This window comes from Nannospalax galili, unplaced genomic scaffold (genome assembly GCF_000622305.1).
Source record: "Nannospalax galili isolate Female #2095 unplaced genomic scaffold, S.galili_v1.0 scaffold891, whole genome shotgun sequence".
Classification (NCBI taxonomy): domain Eukaryota; kingdom Metazoa; phylum Chordata; class Mammalia; order Rodentia; family Spalacidae; genus Nannospalax; species Nannospalax galili.
In genome coordinates, this window is record NW_008330576.1 from 564,151 (window position 1) to 579,150 (window position 15,000).

At 46.9% G+C, this 15,000-nt stretch overlaps 2 protein-coding genes across 6 annotated transcripts in view; one reads left to right on the top strand and one right to left on the bottom strand.

The window, feature by feature from the left end:
• Positions 1 to 6,657, bottom strand: part of Duoxa1 (dual oxidase maturation factor 1) — a 17,608-nt gene extending 10,951 nt beyond the window's left edge. For 3 of the 5 annotated variants that reach the window (XM_029554162.1, XM_029554160.1, XM_029554152.1), the window contains exons 1-2: positions 6,538 to 6,598; positions 5,779 to 5,855 (exon numbers count right to left, since the gene is read on the bottom strand). The gene's annotated coding sequence lies outside the window, so the exon portion shown is untranslated. Of the gene's footprint in view, positions 1 to 5,778; positions 5,856 to 6,236; positions 6,320 to 6,537 lie in introns of those variants that run through there. The other 2 variants (XM_017802284.2, XM_029554154.1) reach the window with 2 other exon arrangements.
• Duox1 (dual oxidase 1) overlaps positions 6,633 to 15,000 on the top strand; it is a 36,089-nt gene continuing 27,721 nt past the window's right edge. Inside the window, exons 1-9 of the mRNA XM_008849220.3 lie at positions 6,633 to 6,763; positions 8,426 to 8,539; positions 10,999 to 11,082; positions 11,523 to 11,687; positions 12,513 to 12,700; positions 12,902 to 13,103; positions 13,237 to 13,403; positions 13,815 to 13,875; positions 13,981 to 14,077. Of these exons, the coding sequence (XP_008847442.1) occupies positions 8,482 to 8,539; positions 10,999 to 11,082; positions 11,523 to 11,687; positions 12,513 to 12,700; positions 12,902 to 13,103; positions 13,237 to 13,403; positions 13,815 to 13,875; positions 13,981 to 14,077 (1,022 nt within the window). The 5' untranslated portion in view covers positions 6,633 to 6,763; positions 8,426 to 8,481. The remainder of the gene's footprint in view (positions 6,764 to 8,425; positions 8,540 to 10,998; positions 11,083 to 11,522; positions 11,688 to 12,512; positions 12,701 to 12,901; positions 13,104 to 13,236; positions 13,404 to 13,814; positions 13,876 to 13,980; positions 14,078 to 15,000) is intronic.

Here is a 15,000-nt window from a genome sequence, read left to right on the forward strand (position 1 = left end):
TTTAATTATAAAAAATAAATAAATAAATAAATTAATTAATTAACAAAAAAAAAAGAAGCACCATAGAGCCAACTGTCCCAGTTTTGTTCATTCTTCTTAGCATGGTCTATACTGGGGTCTCAGACTACCCAGGAGGATCCATAATGTAGTCTAAGCAGACAGTTTTGTGAGATATGGCCAAAGAATAGTCTTTGGAGTCATGTGGATCCAAAGAGTTTGAATTCTGCCTGTTCTTTTTGCAACCTCACCTCTGCAGAGACCTTATCACTGGAGGCTCTTCTCTGAGTTGTATTGAAAAATAGAGATAATAATGCTTACTTCATAGGGTTACTGAGCGGATGGCATGAGATTGGGTATGCAGCATGCTAAGAATACTACTAGAAACAAATACCCTTCCAGGTTGGGAAAAAGAAGATTGTTAATTACTCTTAATCTCTTTATTGAAGTGTCCCAGGATAGACTCTGGGCTGGATCTAGTTCCAGCTCTTTGATGACCAATATTATAACACCAAACAAGTCATGATCTCTCTGGCCTGGTCTCCTCAACTATAATTGAATATGAAAACCTCTGTGTTCCTTCTAGTTCGAATGTTGACATCCTCCTACAATCTACCCCAGTTCCCAACCTGCCTCTTTCTTAAGCTGGTCCCCTCCTTGTGCTGTCTTAACTGGTACCATGCCATGAGGCAAACAGGAGACACACAGCTTTAACTTTTAACCTGTCCTTTGGGCAAGTCAAATAACCTTAGTCTAGGTTTTCTGTTTATTTTGTTTCATTTTTGAGACAGGAACTCTCTGTAGCCCCAGATGGCCTGGTACTCACTATGTAGACCAGGCTGGCCTTGATCTCACAGAGATCCATCTGCCTCTGCCTACTCAGTGCTGGGACGAAAGGCATGCACCACCACACTGGGCTCAGTCTAGGATTTTTTTGTTTTTTTGTTTGTTTGTTTGTTTTAAATTGAAACAGGGTCTTCCTGTAGCTCCAGCTGGCCTGCAACTCACTATGTAGACCAGGCTGGCCTTGAACTCACGGAGATCTGCCTGTCTCTGCCTCCCAAGAGCTGTGGTGACATGTTCCACCACACCTGGCTTCAGTCTAGGTTTTAACATGAAGTTTTTGCTTTCTTTTTCTTTTTTTTAAATCTATTATTTTTATTTTATGTGTATGAGTGTTATGCCTGCATGTCAGTAAGTGCCCCCATGTGTGCAATGCCAGCAGAGGACAGAGGAGGCTGTTGGATCCCCTGGAACTGCAGTTACAGACAGTTGTTAGCTGCCATGTGGGTGCTGGGATTCGAACGCTGGTCTTCTGCAAGAACAGTCAGCGTTCTTAACCGCTGAGCCATCTCTCCAACCCCTTGCTTTCTTCTTAAGTGTTCTACTCTTTCATCCCAGAGAAGTTAAGTACCCGTGTTTCCGCCAGCTCTGCAGATCCTCCTGGGCTCTCCTGCACGCCTGCCTGCCTTCCCTGTCACCATGTTTATCATCTGTTACCCTTGTGTTCGTCACAGCTTTTCACCTTCTCTTTCTCTGCTGGCTCCTCCCAAGGATGGACTCAAGTTTATCCCAACTTACAAACACAAAATGAAGAAACTTTACCTGCTTCAGTCACTGGCCTGCCCTGCTCTTGCTTTCATAGCCAGGCTTTTTGAAAGAACAGTCTGTGTTGGTATTCCACACCCTGATCTCCTCAGCCTCTTGCAATTAAACTCCCTCATCTTTTGTATTACATCACTAAATGATAAGTCTAGAGGGAGATTTCTACTTTTCATACTTTTTAAAACTTTCTTTAACTGAAGAATACATCTTTCTTCAAGCTTTTACTCTTTGGTTCCACAACATCATGCTCTCCTGGGTCTTCTGCCCTTGGCCACCCTATGCCGGATCCTCATTCTTCTTCCTTTCTTAAATATTTGTGCTGCCCAGGATTCCATCTTGGCTCTCTTCTTTTAAGCATCAGCATGACAAAGCATGCCTGTAATCCCAGCACTAGAGAGGCTGAGGGCAGGAAGACTGAGAATTCCAGGCTAGCCTGTGCTACATAGTGAGAGCCACTCTCAAAAACAAAACAAAACACTTCCCAGGCAAGTTCATCCATTCCCATGCCTTGTCCTTCTCAAGCGTCTCCCTGGTCTCCAAACTCAAAAGCACCAACTATTGTGTGAATATTTTTACTTGGATGTTCCTTTGATGTCTCAAATTTAACAGGCTCCAAGTAGAATTCTCTGTTATTCTGTTTTTTTTTTTTTATTCTATTTTCTTTTCTTTTGGCAGCATCATCATTTATTAACCAAATAAGCCAGAGCCAGGACTATATTTCTTCCTGAGTGTTTCTTGAAATTAACCATGCAGTTTCCTCCTCTACTGCCTCTGCTCTAAGTCAGTCGCTTTCTTTCTTGCCTGGTGCCAGAAGAATTTTTCTAATAAACAAATATAGTAATTTCACTTCTCTGCTTTAGGTATAATCTAATTTTCTTACTATCAGATATAAAAAATGCTTTATGAGTTGTTGCCCTACCCCCACCCGTGGCCCATCTTCCACTCTCCGTGAATCTGACATGATTTTTCAAGCCTCCTGCCTTTGTGTAAGCTACTTCCTGTACCTGGGTGCCTTGCCCCTGGCAAATGCCTTTTTTCACTTCAAGTCTCAGCTCGTTTTACCTTCTGTGTGACATTTCCTCTGATGCCATTTGGCCAATGGTGATGTTTCCCACTCAACATTCTAATTGCATTTTGAGCATATCTCTACAATCACAATAACTGTACTCTAATTACTTGAACATTTGTCTTCCCATTAGACAGAATCTCCTCAAGGGCAGGGATTTAATCTTTTCATCTTTGCATGGAGCATAACTAATCAAGCTCTTGATCAAATTAATGAATAAGGAGTCACCTGTGGAAAGGTCTCCTTCTGATTCTTCACACAAGAGGGAGCTATGCGCCCTCATTGCCCATTCTGTACTCTTGCCGCGAACTGAGTATCAACAACACAAGGCTAAAGACTGCATAAGAAGGGATCTGACTAACCCTTTCTGTTAACCCTCTCAAAAAATTGTCCAGAAAGTCTTTTGCAATAGCTGGGGTCTCCAAGACTAACAAACACCTAAACATGAATGTTTGTATTTAACTGAATATGAAACATATATCTCAACCCTCACTGAAGATGTGTAACTAAAATTTTGTTAAATTATTTTGTAAAATATGTGATGGTCATATTTGTTTTTTTTTTTAAATTTATTATTATTATTGTTATTATTGTGTGTGTGTGTGTGTGTGCGTGTGTGTGTGTGTGCACGTGTGATCTGTGTGGGGGCACAATTGCCATGACGTGCATATGGAGGTCAGAGGACAGCTTTTTTTTTTTTTTTTTTTGTCTTTTTGAGACCCTTGTCTCCCTGTAGCCACAGCTGGCCTGGAACTCACTATGTAGACCAGGCTGGCCTTGAGATCCACCTGTCTCTGCCTCTTGAATGCTGGGATTAAAGGTATGTACCACCCTGCCCAGCCAGATGTCAGCTTTATGGAGTAGGTTCTTTCCTTCCATTTTTACATGGATTTTGGGCAGTCATCAGGGCGCTCCACTCATCAGGCTTAGGCAGCAAGTGCCTTTACCTGCTGAGCCATTGCACTGGCCTGGTGGTATTTATTTTAAAGCGTGTTTTTTTGATAAAGAATTTTTATTTATGACACCTAGATTGAACCATTATATTCTAAAGAAAGGCTGTATAGGGAGAAGGGCTATAAAACATAGAACATCTTAGTTAATGAAGTATGAAGAAAAAGCATTTTTGTTAATAGAAAGAACTCGGGTTGGGGCCAGTGAGATGGACCAGTAGGCAAAAGTGGTACTGCTAAGCCTGATGACCTAAGTTTTATCCCTGGAGCCCGCCCACATGGTAAAAGGAGAGAATCTAGTTCTGCAATTTATCCTCTGACCTTCATATTCATTCCATGGCACACATAAAATAAAGAAATGTGGGGGGAAAAAGAAAAGAAAAAAAAGAAAGAACCTTGCTGTATGTTCAATTTCAATAAGCAATGCAAACAAACGGCAAATAATGTAACATCTCAGTCTGGATCTTATGTTAGTATCATTTCTGCATTTGTTTTAATGAGGGATTGTAAAAAATTTATATGAATTGCTCATCTCTATTAACACGATGCTTCAAAGAAACACTAACAAAAAATGTCTTTCTTGTCTTTTAAGTACAGAAGGCCATTGTTAACTCACTTCCAAAATATTTATTAAAGATGACTAAAGCAAAACGATAGTTGGTGAAGGAAGCTTGCCTTGCTTAGTCTCTTCTGTTGAGTTCAGTTTCACGGCTTAGCTATTCCTTACTCTATATTGCTTGGCTTAAAGTTACATTTTCATTACTCTGATCCTAATTTGGTCTTCATTATTAAGCTAACAGGGCTTTTACATAAAGAGGGGAAACTGAAATAAAAAGGCTACAGAGATCCTACTTTTCCTACAAAGGTTATGTTTCCCTTGGGACCATCTTCCTCCCTAGCTTGACAAGTGGGGTCTGGCTACAGAACTGGTTCTAATTAGACAAAATCTCATGTCAGTATTAACTTGACTCCTTGTCTTTTAGTTCACTATCATGACTGGCATATGCATGCAATCTATACTGATGCAAATAAACAGACACAAGACAGTCAAACATATACCTACAAGCTTATATAAACAGAGACACAGACTCAAGAAGGGAGCACCCAGACTGTCATGCTCAGTAGCCCAGACACCCACATTCCACAAGAGGCCCCTGTGATAACTGGGTTGCTCTCTCAATGAGAAAGGCCAGTTCTTTTACTTTGGAGTTCTACTTCTTCACTTGGCCTGGGGGGCTACCTGTAAGTACTAAAGGCTTTCCTTGTGTTCTGTTGTATGTCAGATCCAGTTACCTAGTCCTTACCTATAACAAGAAGTCGTGTTTCAGTGTTCAAGTGAGGGTTACATAGAGATACAGTGAACAGTTTTGAAGAAAACTCAGTCTACTACAAGCTCCACTTTTCATCACTCAAAGTCATCTGCTTGGTTAGTGATCTGGAGCCTGTCTTATAGTTTGGCAAGATTTTCTTCAAGTCTTCCTCTGCCCACCTCCCCCAACTACAAGAATCCATTGACGGAGAACTACTATAAATTCCCTATAGAACTACTATAAATTCCCTATAAAGGAGGTATAGGAGGCATGTCTAAAATTGTCAAGCACCCCATTGGTGATGCATAGCTGCTGGAATTTGATAGTTTATTTCTCTGATTGAAGTAGATCCCATTAAAAGTTTATGGCTCTGGCTAGCTAAATGGAGTCTCTTTCAGGAACTCCTAACCTAGTCTTCCTTCTAAGGAAGATAAGGTTGTGTGTGGGTGTGTGCTCTTGCTCGCACCACTAAAGAAAAAATTAAGTGAAAAAGTAGATCTGCAAAGTAGGTTGGGGCAGAATTCTCCAGGGATAATGTAGTAAGGGGCTTAGGAATGTGGAATTATGCAATCCAACTGTATCCAGATTCTAGTTAAGAAAGTATAGGGATTTGATGTTGACAAATCTTATGACTTTTATAGCCTTAAAATGTTTTCCTTGCCATGATTTCTAAACACTTTCTCCTTCAGGAACTTGATCTAAATTGGTCTGGTAGATTCAATGTGCGCCCCTAGTGGTCCGTGCGAGCGCAGCACCCCAAGGCCTGAACCCACCCCAAAAGGCGCAGACTCCAGCAGCCGCACCCTCACCTCCCGCCTGCCCGCATCCCACCCTGACCCTCTTTCCCTACCTTCTCTTCTCCCAGTACTGTGTGCGTGGCACTCGGCACCGCTAGCTTCTTCCTTTGGAAACTGACACACAACGCTCCTGGGAGTGGGGATAGGGCGGGAACCGGGTCCAGACGTTCTGTCACCAAAATCCTGCAGTCTCTGCCACCCCGGGTCCCTTCCAACCCCCATTCTTCTAACTCAATTGTGGATCAGGCTGTGACCAGACAAACCTTGTCTTCGATCTTTCCCACCTCCTTCGGGTCATTCCCAACCTTCTCAGACCTGGAACCCCTGGCCTCGGACAGGGTGCTCCGGTGTCCCCGCCCTAGGCGGCCATCCCTTCGACCCCTCCTGCCCTACTCCCAGAGACGCCAGCACCCCGGGCAGCTCCAGCGCAAACCCAGCCACGCAATTCTGCGACCAGCAAGGGGTGAGACCTGAGAGATTCCACCAGGAACTCTGGTGACCCAAGACTTACAGGCTTTGAGGACTGACAGACCTTCCTTGGACTCCAGGCCTGATCCTTGGACGGATTCTGGCTGGATGAGTGTCTTGGCTTTAGAGCCCTGACTCGATCCGATCATGCGGCGAAGATTTGGGGACAGCTCGCCTGCTCCGCACCCTCTCGGTCCCCCCACCCCACCCCACCGCCCACTCTCTTCAGCCCCATCCAACTTGGCGAGGCAGACTTGCCCTTCTCGCCTCGCACATGGCCACGCAGAGCCCTCACTACCCAGGGGACATCCACCACCTGAGCCCTGCATCCCACGCGGTCTCACCTTGCGCACTCCTGCAGCTACCAAGCGCCTCGGTCGCCGGGCGCCTGCCTCTATCCCGCCCCACTGTGCCCCGCCCCAGCGCCGGGACGCGCGGTCCGCTCTTCACCCTCGAGCCCCGCCCGACCCTGCTCAGAGCTGGAGAGGCAGCCAGACTGGAGCAGGCTAAGAGAGCCCCGGGAGGCCGGAGCAATCCGCAATTCCAGGCTGGGGAGACCAAGACGCCAAGGTCAGATTCCGGGAGGACTTCTCCTGGCCCGAAGGTGTGGGTGCTCCGAGGGAGGCAGCTCTAGGGACAGAGCAGCGGGGAGGGAGCCCAGATCGGCCTTCTTTTCGGAGGGAAAGCGAATTGTAGCCCCTTGTACCTTCTATCTTATCCTAAGGCTAAAAGAAGCTTTGTTAAGGCCTGCCCTCTGCACCACCAAGATTTGGGAGACCAGGATCTTCGAGACCTGGAACTGCTGAGTGACCTACTTTGGGCCTAGAGGATTTCCTGGTGCCAGCACATCATGCTAAGGAGGGAATTTGGGGTCTTTGGTATCCAGACTTTACCACTTCCTCTTGGCCTTTCTTTGGGACCAGGCTGGAATCGCTGTGGCCTTAACACATCTTCCTCCACTATTCTAAGACCTTGGACTAGAAAAATGGTCATGTGGAACAAGAATCAGGCAGGCCTGTACTCTTCCTGATTCTGCCACTGCCTGGGGCTTCACTGCCCTGTCCTGGGGTTGTGCCTTCATGTCCAGGTTGTTGGGAAGTTCCCACACCTATGTGTCTGTGTAAATTGTATAAATACCACAAGGAGAGGCATTAAGCATAGCCACTCTCCTCCCCAGGTTGTCCCCACAGGCAGGCCTGAAAGCCTCCAGCATGCCCTTAGGAGTGGAGTGGTACATTTACACTTGGTGTCCAGGTTCCTAAGGACTTAAGTGGAAGGAGAGGAGGTCAGACAATTCGGATTAGGGAAGGATCACTATGGCCACTTCACTATGTCCAACTCTACAGTTTCAACTATCCAGAGTCTGTCTCGTCACACATTATCAAAGGTCACATCTAGAAGACTCTCTAGGATAGATAAAATACTGAATTTGGGGTTTGGCAGTGTCTAGGATTTTTTCACTTGTTTAGTGGGAGATGGAATGGGGATGACACCACTTCCTGGGTTCTCTCCTTTGACCAACTAAAATGTTCAGGAGCCCCAAAGTTTGGCTGAAGATGAAGCTTTCCCTGAACACCTACTTTTTCCCACCCCATTCTCAAAATTCAGGTTGCCTTTAGGACATCTTCAGTGATCTTTTGCTACTCAGGAGTCCTGGCCTGAATTTCCTGCTGCCTCTGTTATCCCACAAGGAGAGCAGGAAGCCAGAACTTAACCAAGAGCAGCTGGCATTGCACCCCTCTTGAATCTACCCCAAAGATTCATGCTCCAGCCTACTCTCTATCGCAGCTGCATTAAACCTGTTAATTTTCTTGCTTTGAATTCAGCATCATTCTCACATCAGATTCTGACAATCATGCTGGGAAGTAAACAGTTTAAGTATATTTACTACTATGGTGAGAAGAGGAAAGCAAGTGTTCAATCAGAGTAGTGGCTTGCCTAAGATCCCACAGTGGACTAACAGCAGAACAGAGACCTCAGCGTAGTCTCTTAATGAGGGCAAGGTTGGCTTTGCTTTGTTCATAACTTATTCTCTAGGGCCTGGGTCAGTTCTGTATACAGCATGTGCTCATCTATTAGTTGTTGAATGAATGAAAGACTTCGGGGAGTAAGTGCTTTTTGCTACCCATCTTGGGTCCAATTCCTCAGCCTTAATTCTTAGGGGTCTGCAGAGGTCTTAGCCTGACTCTCTTAAACTTCTGAAGCTTATTCTTTTACTCTCCGTTTTTCTAGGGTCTCTCTCCACTGTGGAGTATTCTGACACCTGAGCCTCTATTACCATTTTCATAATGGGCTTCCATCTGGCTCTAGTTTGGATCCTGCTGATTGGGCCACTGACCCCTGTGGGTAAGTACAGATTGGAGAAGCATGGTTGGGAGTGGAAGAACAGCATCCTCAAAGATGTGCCATAATCATGTATGTATCCTTAATCCCTAGCTGATACAACAACCTGTGCATGCTGGGTGCTCACTTCTAGCTGTTGAATAACTGGATAGATAATAGAATGAAAATTATCTCTTCTAGTATAGGAGTCTTTTCTCTCTCCTCCATCATCTATTCTGTTTCATAAAGTAAGTGCTCTTGACTTGAAACAGGAAAGGCTGTTTAGACACAGGAGACAGATTGCACCCAAAGCTGAACAGGAGTCTCCAGTGTTTTAAAATAATATGGTCTTAGGCAGGGGTTATATCTCAGTGGCAGAGTATGGCTAGTATGCATGAGGCCCTGGGTTTCAGCCTCCATATGGAGAAAAGGAGTACAGAGTAAAATAATATCAAAACTCAAAACAAAATGATTCACAAGAATTTCAAGTTTGGAAGACTCTTACTAGAAGATGAGGCTGTTCCCTATACTCTGGGCCTCTAAGGAAGGAAGTGAATGTAAGATGCTACAAATTAGGCTAAAAAGAGCAAGTCTTTAGCCAGATGTGGTGGCACATGCTTGTAATCCTAGCACTTGAGAGGTGGAGCAAGAGGATCAAGAGTTTAAAGTCATCCTCCTCTACATAATGAGTTCAAGGTCAGCCTAGGCTACTTGAGATCCTGTCTACAAACAAACAAACAAACAAACAAACAAGAGCAAGTCTCTGATCATTAGAAATGATAGATACAAAAACAAGAGACAGAAAACCTGTGGGACTGATGCTTCCTGGCTGGTAGTGACAAGATTATGACAGGGAACCTGAAGTTCTTCCTTGCCAAGCTGTTTGCATTTAGTTCCTTCTCCTTTCCTTGGCCTTGGGGTTTCATTTTCTCCCCAGCTCTTGCCCTGTCTTTACATATTCTCCTCCAAAAGCTCCTTCCTTGATCTGTCCTGAGTTCATCTTATTTTAGATACCTTGTATGTGCGGCTGTTGTAATCCTTGTCCCAAGTCCTAGATCCTTAGTAAGATTCTTTGCTCAAATATCAGGGTCTTAGTCATTTTCCATCCTTGACCCTCTGGTGTGTGTGTGAGTGCACATGTGTGTGTGTGTGTGTGTGTGTGTGTGTGTGCGCACACGCGCTCATGTGTAGGCAAGAGAGTAATTGGAAATCCTGACTTTGGTGTAAGGATGGTTGGAGGAATGGGGACCCCTCTTGCTGTCTGTTTCGCTGCTCTCTCAGGTGAACAGAGAGGAAGACTTCCAGTTTGAAGGGGAAAAAAATCTGGTGGTCTCTGATCTACTGACTAAGAAGATTCTGGACCCTCTCTCTCTCTGTCCCACTTCCTTAGCTCTTCCCCCCAATAGCTAAGTGTTCCCTCCTGTACTGTAGTTATTTTTTGTTTTTTTGTTTTTTGTTTTTTGGTCTTTTTGAGACAGGGTCTCCCTGTAGCCCCAGCTGTCCTGGAACTCGCTATGTAGACCAGGCTGGCCTCGAACTCACAAAGATCCGCCTGCCTCTGCCTCCCAAGTGCTGGGATTAAAGGCGTGCGCCACCACACCCGGCATTGTACTGTAGATTTTTTACAATAGCAACAAGAGCAGGAATTATGGACTGGAGAGATGACTTACCAGTTAAGAGCACTGGCTGCTTTTCCAGAGGACCTGGGTTCAGTTTCCAGCACCCACATGGTGGCTAACAACTATTTGTAACTCCAGTTCCAGGGGATCTGATGTCCATTCCTGGCCTCTGAGGACATTGCATGCACGTGGTGTACTTAAATACATGCAGACAAAATACTCATACACATTAAATAAATAATAGATAAATAAATAACAGGACTTAAATGAAAGACAAGATGTCTCAACCCCCATGACCAGTCCTTGGTCTCACCCAAGAAACTGGGAAAAGACCAGAATGGCAGTAACACACCCCTGCCCTGTGGCTCTGCTCAGCTAGAGAGAGCCAAGCCCCTCTCCACACTGTTCCTGCCCAGTGATGGGTCACAGAATGACTTGTCCTTCCCAGGTATGGGGTGTGGCTGGCTGTTGCCTCATATGGTTTCTGAGGGCTAGGGGTGATTTTTTGTCCTGCTGTGTCTCCCAGGGATTTGGAGTGTGGGGAGAATCTAGGCTCTTGCATCCTCTCCCTGGTTGCCATCGATTTCCTCCCTTTCCTCTGAGGCCTTTTGTCCATAGGTACTGCAAGCCACTGCACTACTTTAGTGGTAATGTCTTCCCCACTGGGTAGCTTAAAGAGTGCTTGAGTTTGGACAATACTTTGCCCTGGTTTCTTCCCCTGGGCCTCTCCCTCTGGATTTATTCCTCCTCTATCTTCTACTGTTCCCAGTGCCAGGATCACACACAGGACCTGTTCCCTCATGACCTGCTTGGTCTATCCTGCATTGATTTGCTAAGCTGTCTTTTCCCTCTATATTCACACAGGAACTCAGAATCCTATTTCTTGGGAAGTACAGAGATTTGATGGATGGTACAACAACCTCATGGAGCACAGATGGGGTAGCAAAGGTAGGTGAGGGTGAGGTTATTCCAAGGGCCAGGGTGGAACCCACCAGTGGGGACTGAGGGTTGACAAGTATTATAAAAGGCCATCAAGCATCACCAAAGGCTGTCAATTTCTAAAGCTTTAGGATTCAAGGTATGGAGAAAGCCTGGGGATGAGGAGATCAAGAATGTTCCCTGGGGTTGGAGAGATGGCTCAGCAGTTAAGAGCACTTACTGCACTTGCAGATGACATCAGTTTAGTTCTCAGTACCTGTGATGGGTGGCTCACCTATAACTCTAGCTCCAAGGGGATGACACTTTTAGCCTCCAAAGGCACCTGCATATACCCACAGTATCTCCACCCCACCCACACACAATTAAAAATCATTTTAAAATCTTTAAATAATTTTTTAAAAAGATTGTTCCTTGAGGATTCATCCCTGTCCTCACCTCTCCTATGCCAGGCTCTCGGCTGCAGCGCCTTGTTCCAGCCAGCTATGCAGATGGTGTGTACCAGCCCTTGGGAGAACCCCACTTGCCTAACCCCCGAGACCTTAGCAACACAGCCATGAGAGGCCCTGCAGGGCTAGCCTCTCTGAGAAACCGCACAGTTCTGGGTGTCTTCTTTGGTGAGGATTTCAGCCTCTGGGGCAGGGCAGCCAGTGGGGTCAGCTGGATACTTCTGTGCCTAAAGAGGGAATCAGGGGATGAAAAAGAAATGGTAGCCCAGAGATAGTGCTGAGAGATAAAGGAGGAAGTCATGGTGTAGGGTAGAAGCAGATGGAAGGGAGGGAGGACACACACTAAGGTAAAGTCTGATCGACAGGGACATCAGTTTCCCCTATGCTGAAAGAAGAGGTGTGGAGGAAGGGAAAAAGGCATCTGTCCCTTTGGGGTTAGGGCTGCTAGAGACTATGATTAGACTCTCACTTGGACCCTGTTTGTCTGGTGGCTCCTAGAACAGACTGAGGAAAGGGTTCTGATGGCAGCAAAGAGGGCTGAAGGGAGGTCAGATAGGAGTCCTGGGGTGGTCTAAGTTCAGTGACAGAGAGTTAGTGGTTAGTCCACAACAGCGCTGGCTCTGGTTGGCCATGTTGGGTGCCCATGCTGGCTTCTATGTGATTTCCTGCTTGGCTGCAAGCCTCCAGGGAGGCTCCCAACTGCATGTTGGAGCTGGTGCTGACAACTCCACTTACTGAGGCATCATCACTGAGCACCTCCCAGTTACCAAGGAGAATGCCAAACTGACAATGACAACATCATAGAGCAGGTGTAGGCACAGGCAGACCAGAAGAGAAAATTGGGAGGGAATGCAGGAGATCAGAGCTTAGACTTGCCCATAATAGGAGATGACTTAGGAAGCTTCAAGGAAGATGGGTGGGGGACTCCATGCCTGAGGCAGGGAAGAGAGTGGCGCTCAGCTGGCTCAGAACCCCCTCCTGCATTGTGGGCAGGTTACCACGTGCTCTCAGACCTGGTGAGTGTGGAAACACCAGGCTGCCCAGCTGAGTTCCTCAACATTTACATTCCTCTTGGGGACCCGGTGTTTGACCCTGACAAGCGGGGGAACGTGGTACTGCCCTTCCAGAGGAGCCGCTGGGACCCCGACACTGGAAAGAGCCCCAGCAACCCCCGGGACCTGGTAAGGCCAGGCAGGCAGCCAGGCGGGAGGGGATCTGCAGTTGAATCCCTGGAGCCCTGGGGTCCTCCAGCTGGGAAGGCTGGGCAGGGTGAGGCTCATTCCCACCCGAAGACACCTGTCTCGCCCTGGACACCTGTCTGTCCCTGGCCCCCCTGGCCTGCCCGGGATCTCTGACCCCATCACCCGCACGTGTCCCCGCAGACCAACCAGGTGACAGGCTGGCTGGATGGCAGCGCCATCTATGGCTCCTCGCACTCCTGGAGCGACGCGCTGCGGAGCTTCTCTGGAGGACAGCTGGCATCCGGGCCGGATCCCGCCTTCCCGCGGGACTCACAGGACCCTCTGCTCATGTGGACCGCTCCTGACCCGGTCACCGGGCAGGGCGGGGCGCAGGGACTGTATGGTGAGGCCGCCGGGGCGGGCAAGGGGGCAAGTGGACGCACCAGGCTGGTTGGAGGGCGGGATGGGGGTCTAGAGTCTGGACTCGCCTTGCTCTGGCCGCTCATCTCCTGCCCTGCGTCCCCGCGTGGGTGCAGCCTTCGGGGCCCAGCGAGGGAACAGGGAGCCCTTCCTGCAGGCGCTGGGCCTGCTGTGGTTCCGCTACCACAACCTGTGTGCGAGGCGGCTGGCCCAGGAGCACCCGAGCTGGGGGGATGAGGAGCTGTTCCAGCATGCGCGCAAGAGGGTCATTGCCACCTACCAGGTGAGTCCTGCTGCCTGCCCCGTGCTCACCCATGTGCTCACCCTGCTCCTCAGCAAGACGCTGGCATCTTTGGACAACCTGCTGCACTCAGGAATGTCTTCCCCCAAGAGCCTGCCTTCCTAGAGAGCTAATGTCTAGAGAAATCCTAGACCCTGTTTGTGACAAGGAGTCAAAACCCTGTTTAAGTCGGATGTTTTCCTTGTGATCTTAACAATTCCCTCCCCTCAGTAAATACTATATGCAGTTTCTTGGAGGGGAGAAGGAGATTGGGCTCTTGATGCTCTGGTTTGACTTTCCTTACCAAGGACCAGCCTTGCAAGGTCCTCATCTCTACACATTAGCCCTCCTTGGGCTCTGGTCCCTGCTGGCCAGCCCAACACAAGTGTCTTCTCTTATCCTTCTGACCCTCAGAACATTGCGATGTATGAATGGCTACCCAGCTTCCTGCAGAAAACACCTCCTGAGTACACAGGTGAGGGGATGGGGAGGAATGCTGAGAGAATGCAAGAGTAGTTTTTGAAGGGGTGGGGGTTAATGTGGATTTAAAGGCTAAATGTGTCCTCTTTTCTTCCCTCAGGATACCATGCATTTCTGGACCCCAGCATCTCCCCAGAGTTTGTGGTGGCCTCTGAGCAGTTCTTGTCCACCATGATGCCCCCTGGGGTCTATATGAGGTGAGAAGGAAGACTCAAATATTTGTGTCTTGGACAGGGTAAGGGTGTCCATTAGTGAAAATGTGCCCTCGCACATTCCCTCAGGACAAGATTATATCAGTCTAAAGTAGCTAGTTTCTCCAGGAAATGCTGAAAATAGAGGAAAAAGAAAATAACTCTAAGAATAGACTATTGTGCCAGGCATGTTGGTGCTCACCTGGAAGTCACAATCCTGTATTTTGTTTGTGTGTTTGTTGGCTTTTTGCTGGGTTATGTAGCCCTGGCTGGGCTCTAACTTGCCAAGATCCTCCTGCCTCTGCTTCCCATGTGACTGAATTACACACTTGCCTGACCAAAAGAAAAACATTTCCAGTCTTTAAAAAATGTGTGCAGTTGGTTGTGGTGACTCATGCCTAGTCCTCCCTGTTGGGGAGGCTGAGGTGGGAGAATCACTTGAGTTCAGAAGGCTAGCCTAAGCAAAGTAGGAAAACCTCATCTAAAAAATAAAAATAAAAAAAAGCACTGCATACCTATAGCCTGTAATCCCAGCACTTGAGAGGTAGAGGCAGGAGGTATTAGACTTCAAGGTTATCCTCAGCTACATGGGGAGTTCAAGGCCAACCTGAGTTACATGAGACCTTCTCTCAAAATGAAAGTACACATACATATAAGTGAAACTGTACATATCTTATATATGAAATAAAAATATGTCTATGGGTACATATAGTCTATATATGGTAAATCCCCCATAATGGTAGGTTCCCTATCTACTCAATCAACTTCAGATTAAAATGCCTGAAAAAATTGCTTCTGCACTGAAAATATATACTTTTTAGGGTCATTCTTCCCTAAATAAAAAGTCTAACAACTATTTTCAGAGCATTTATATTATATTAAGTATTATAATACTTAGCACAGTTGATTCAATGCTTGCTGTACAAGCC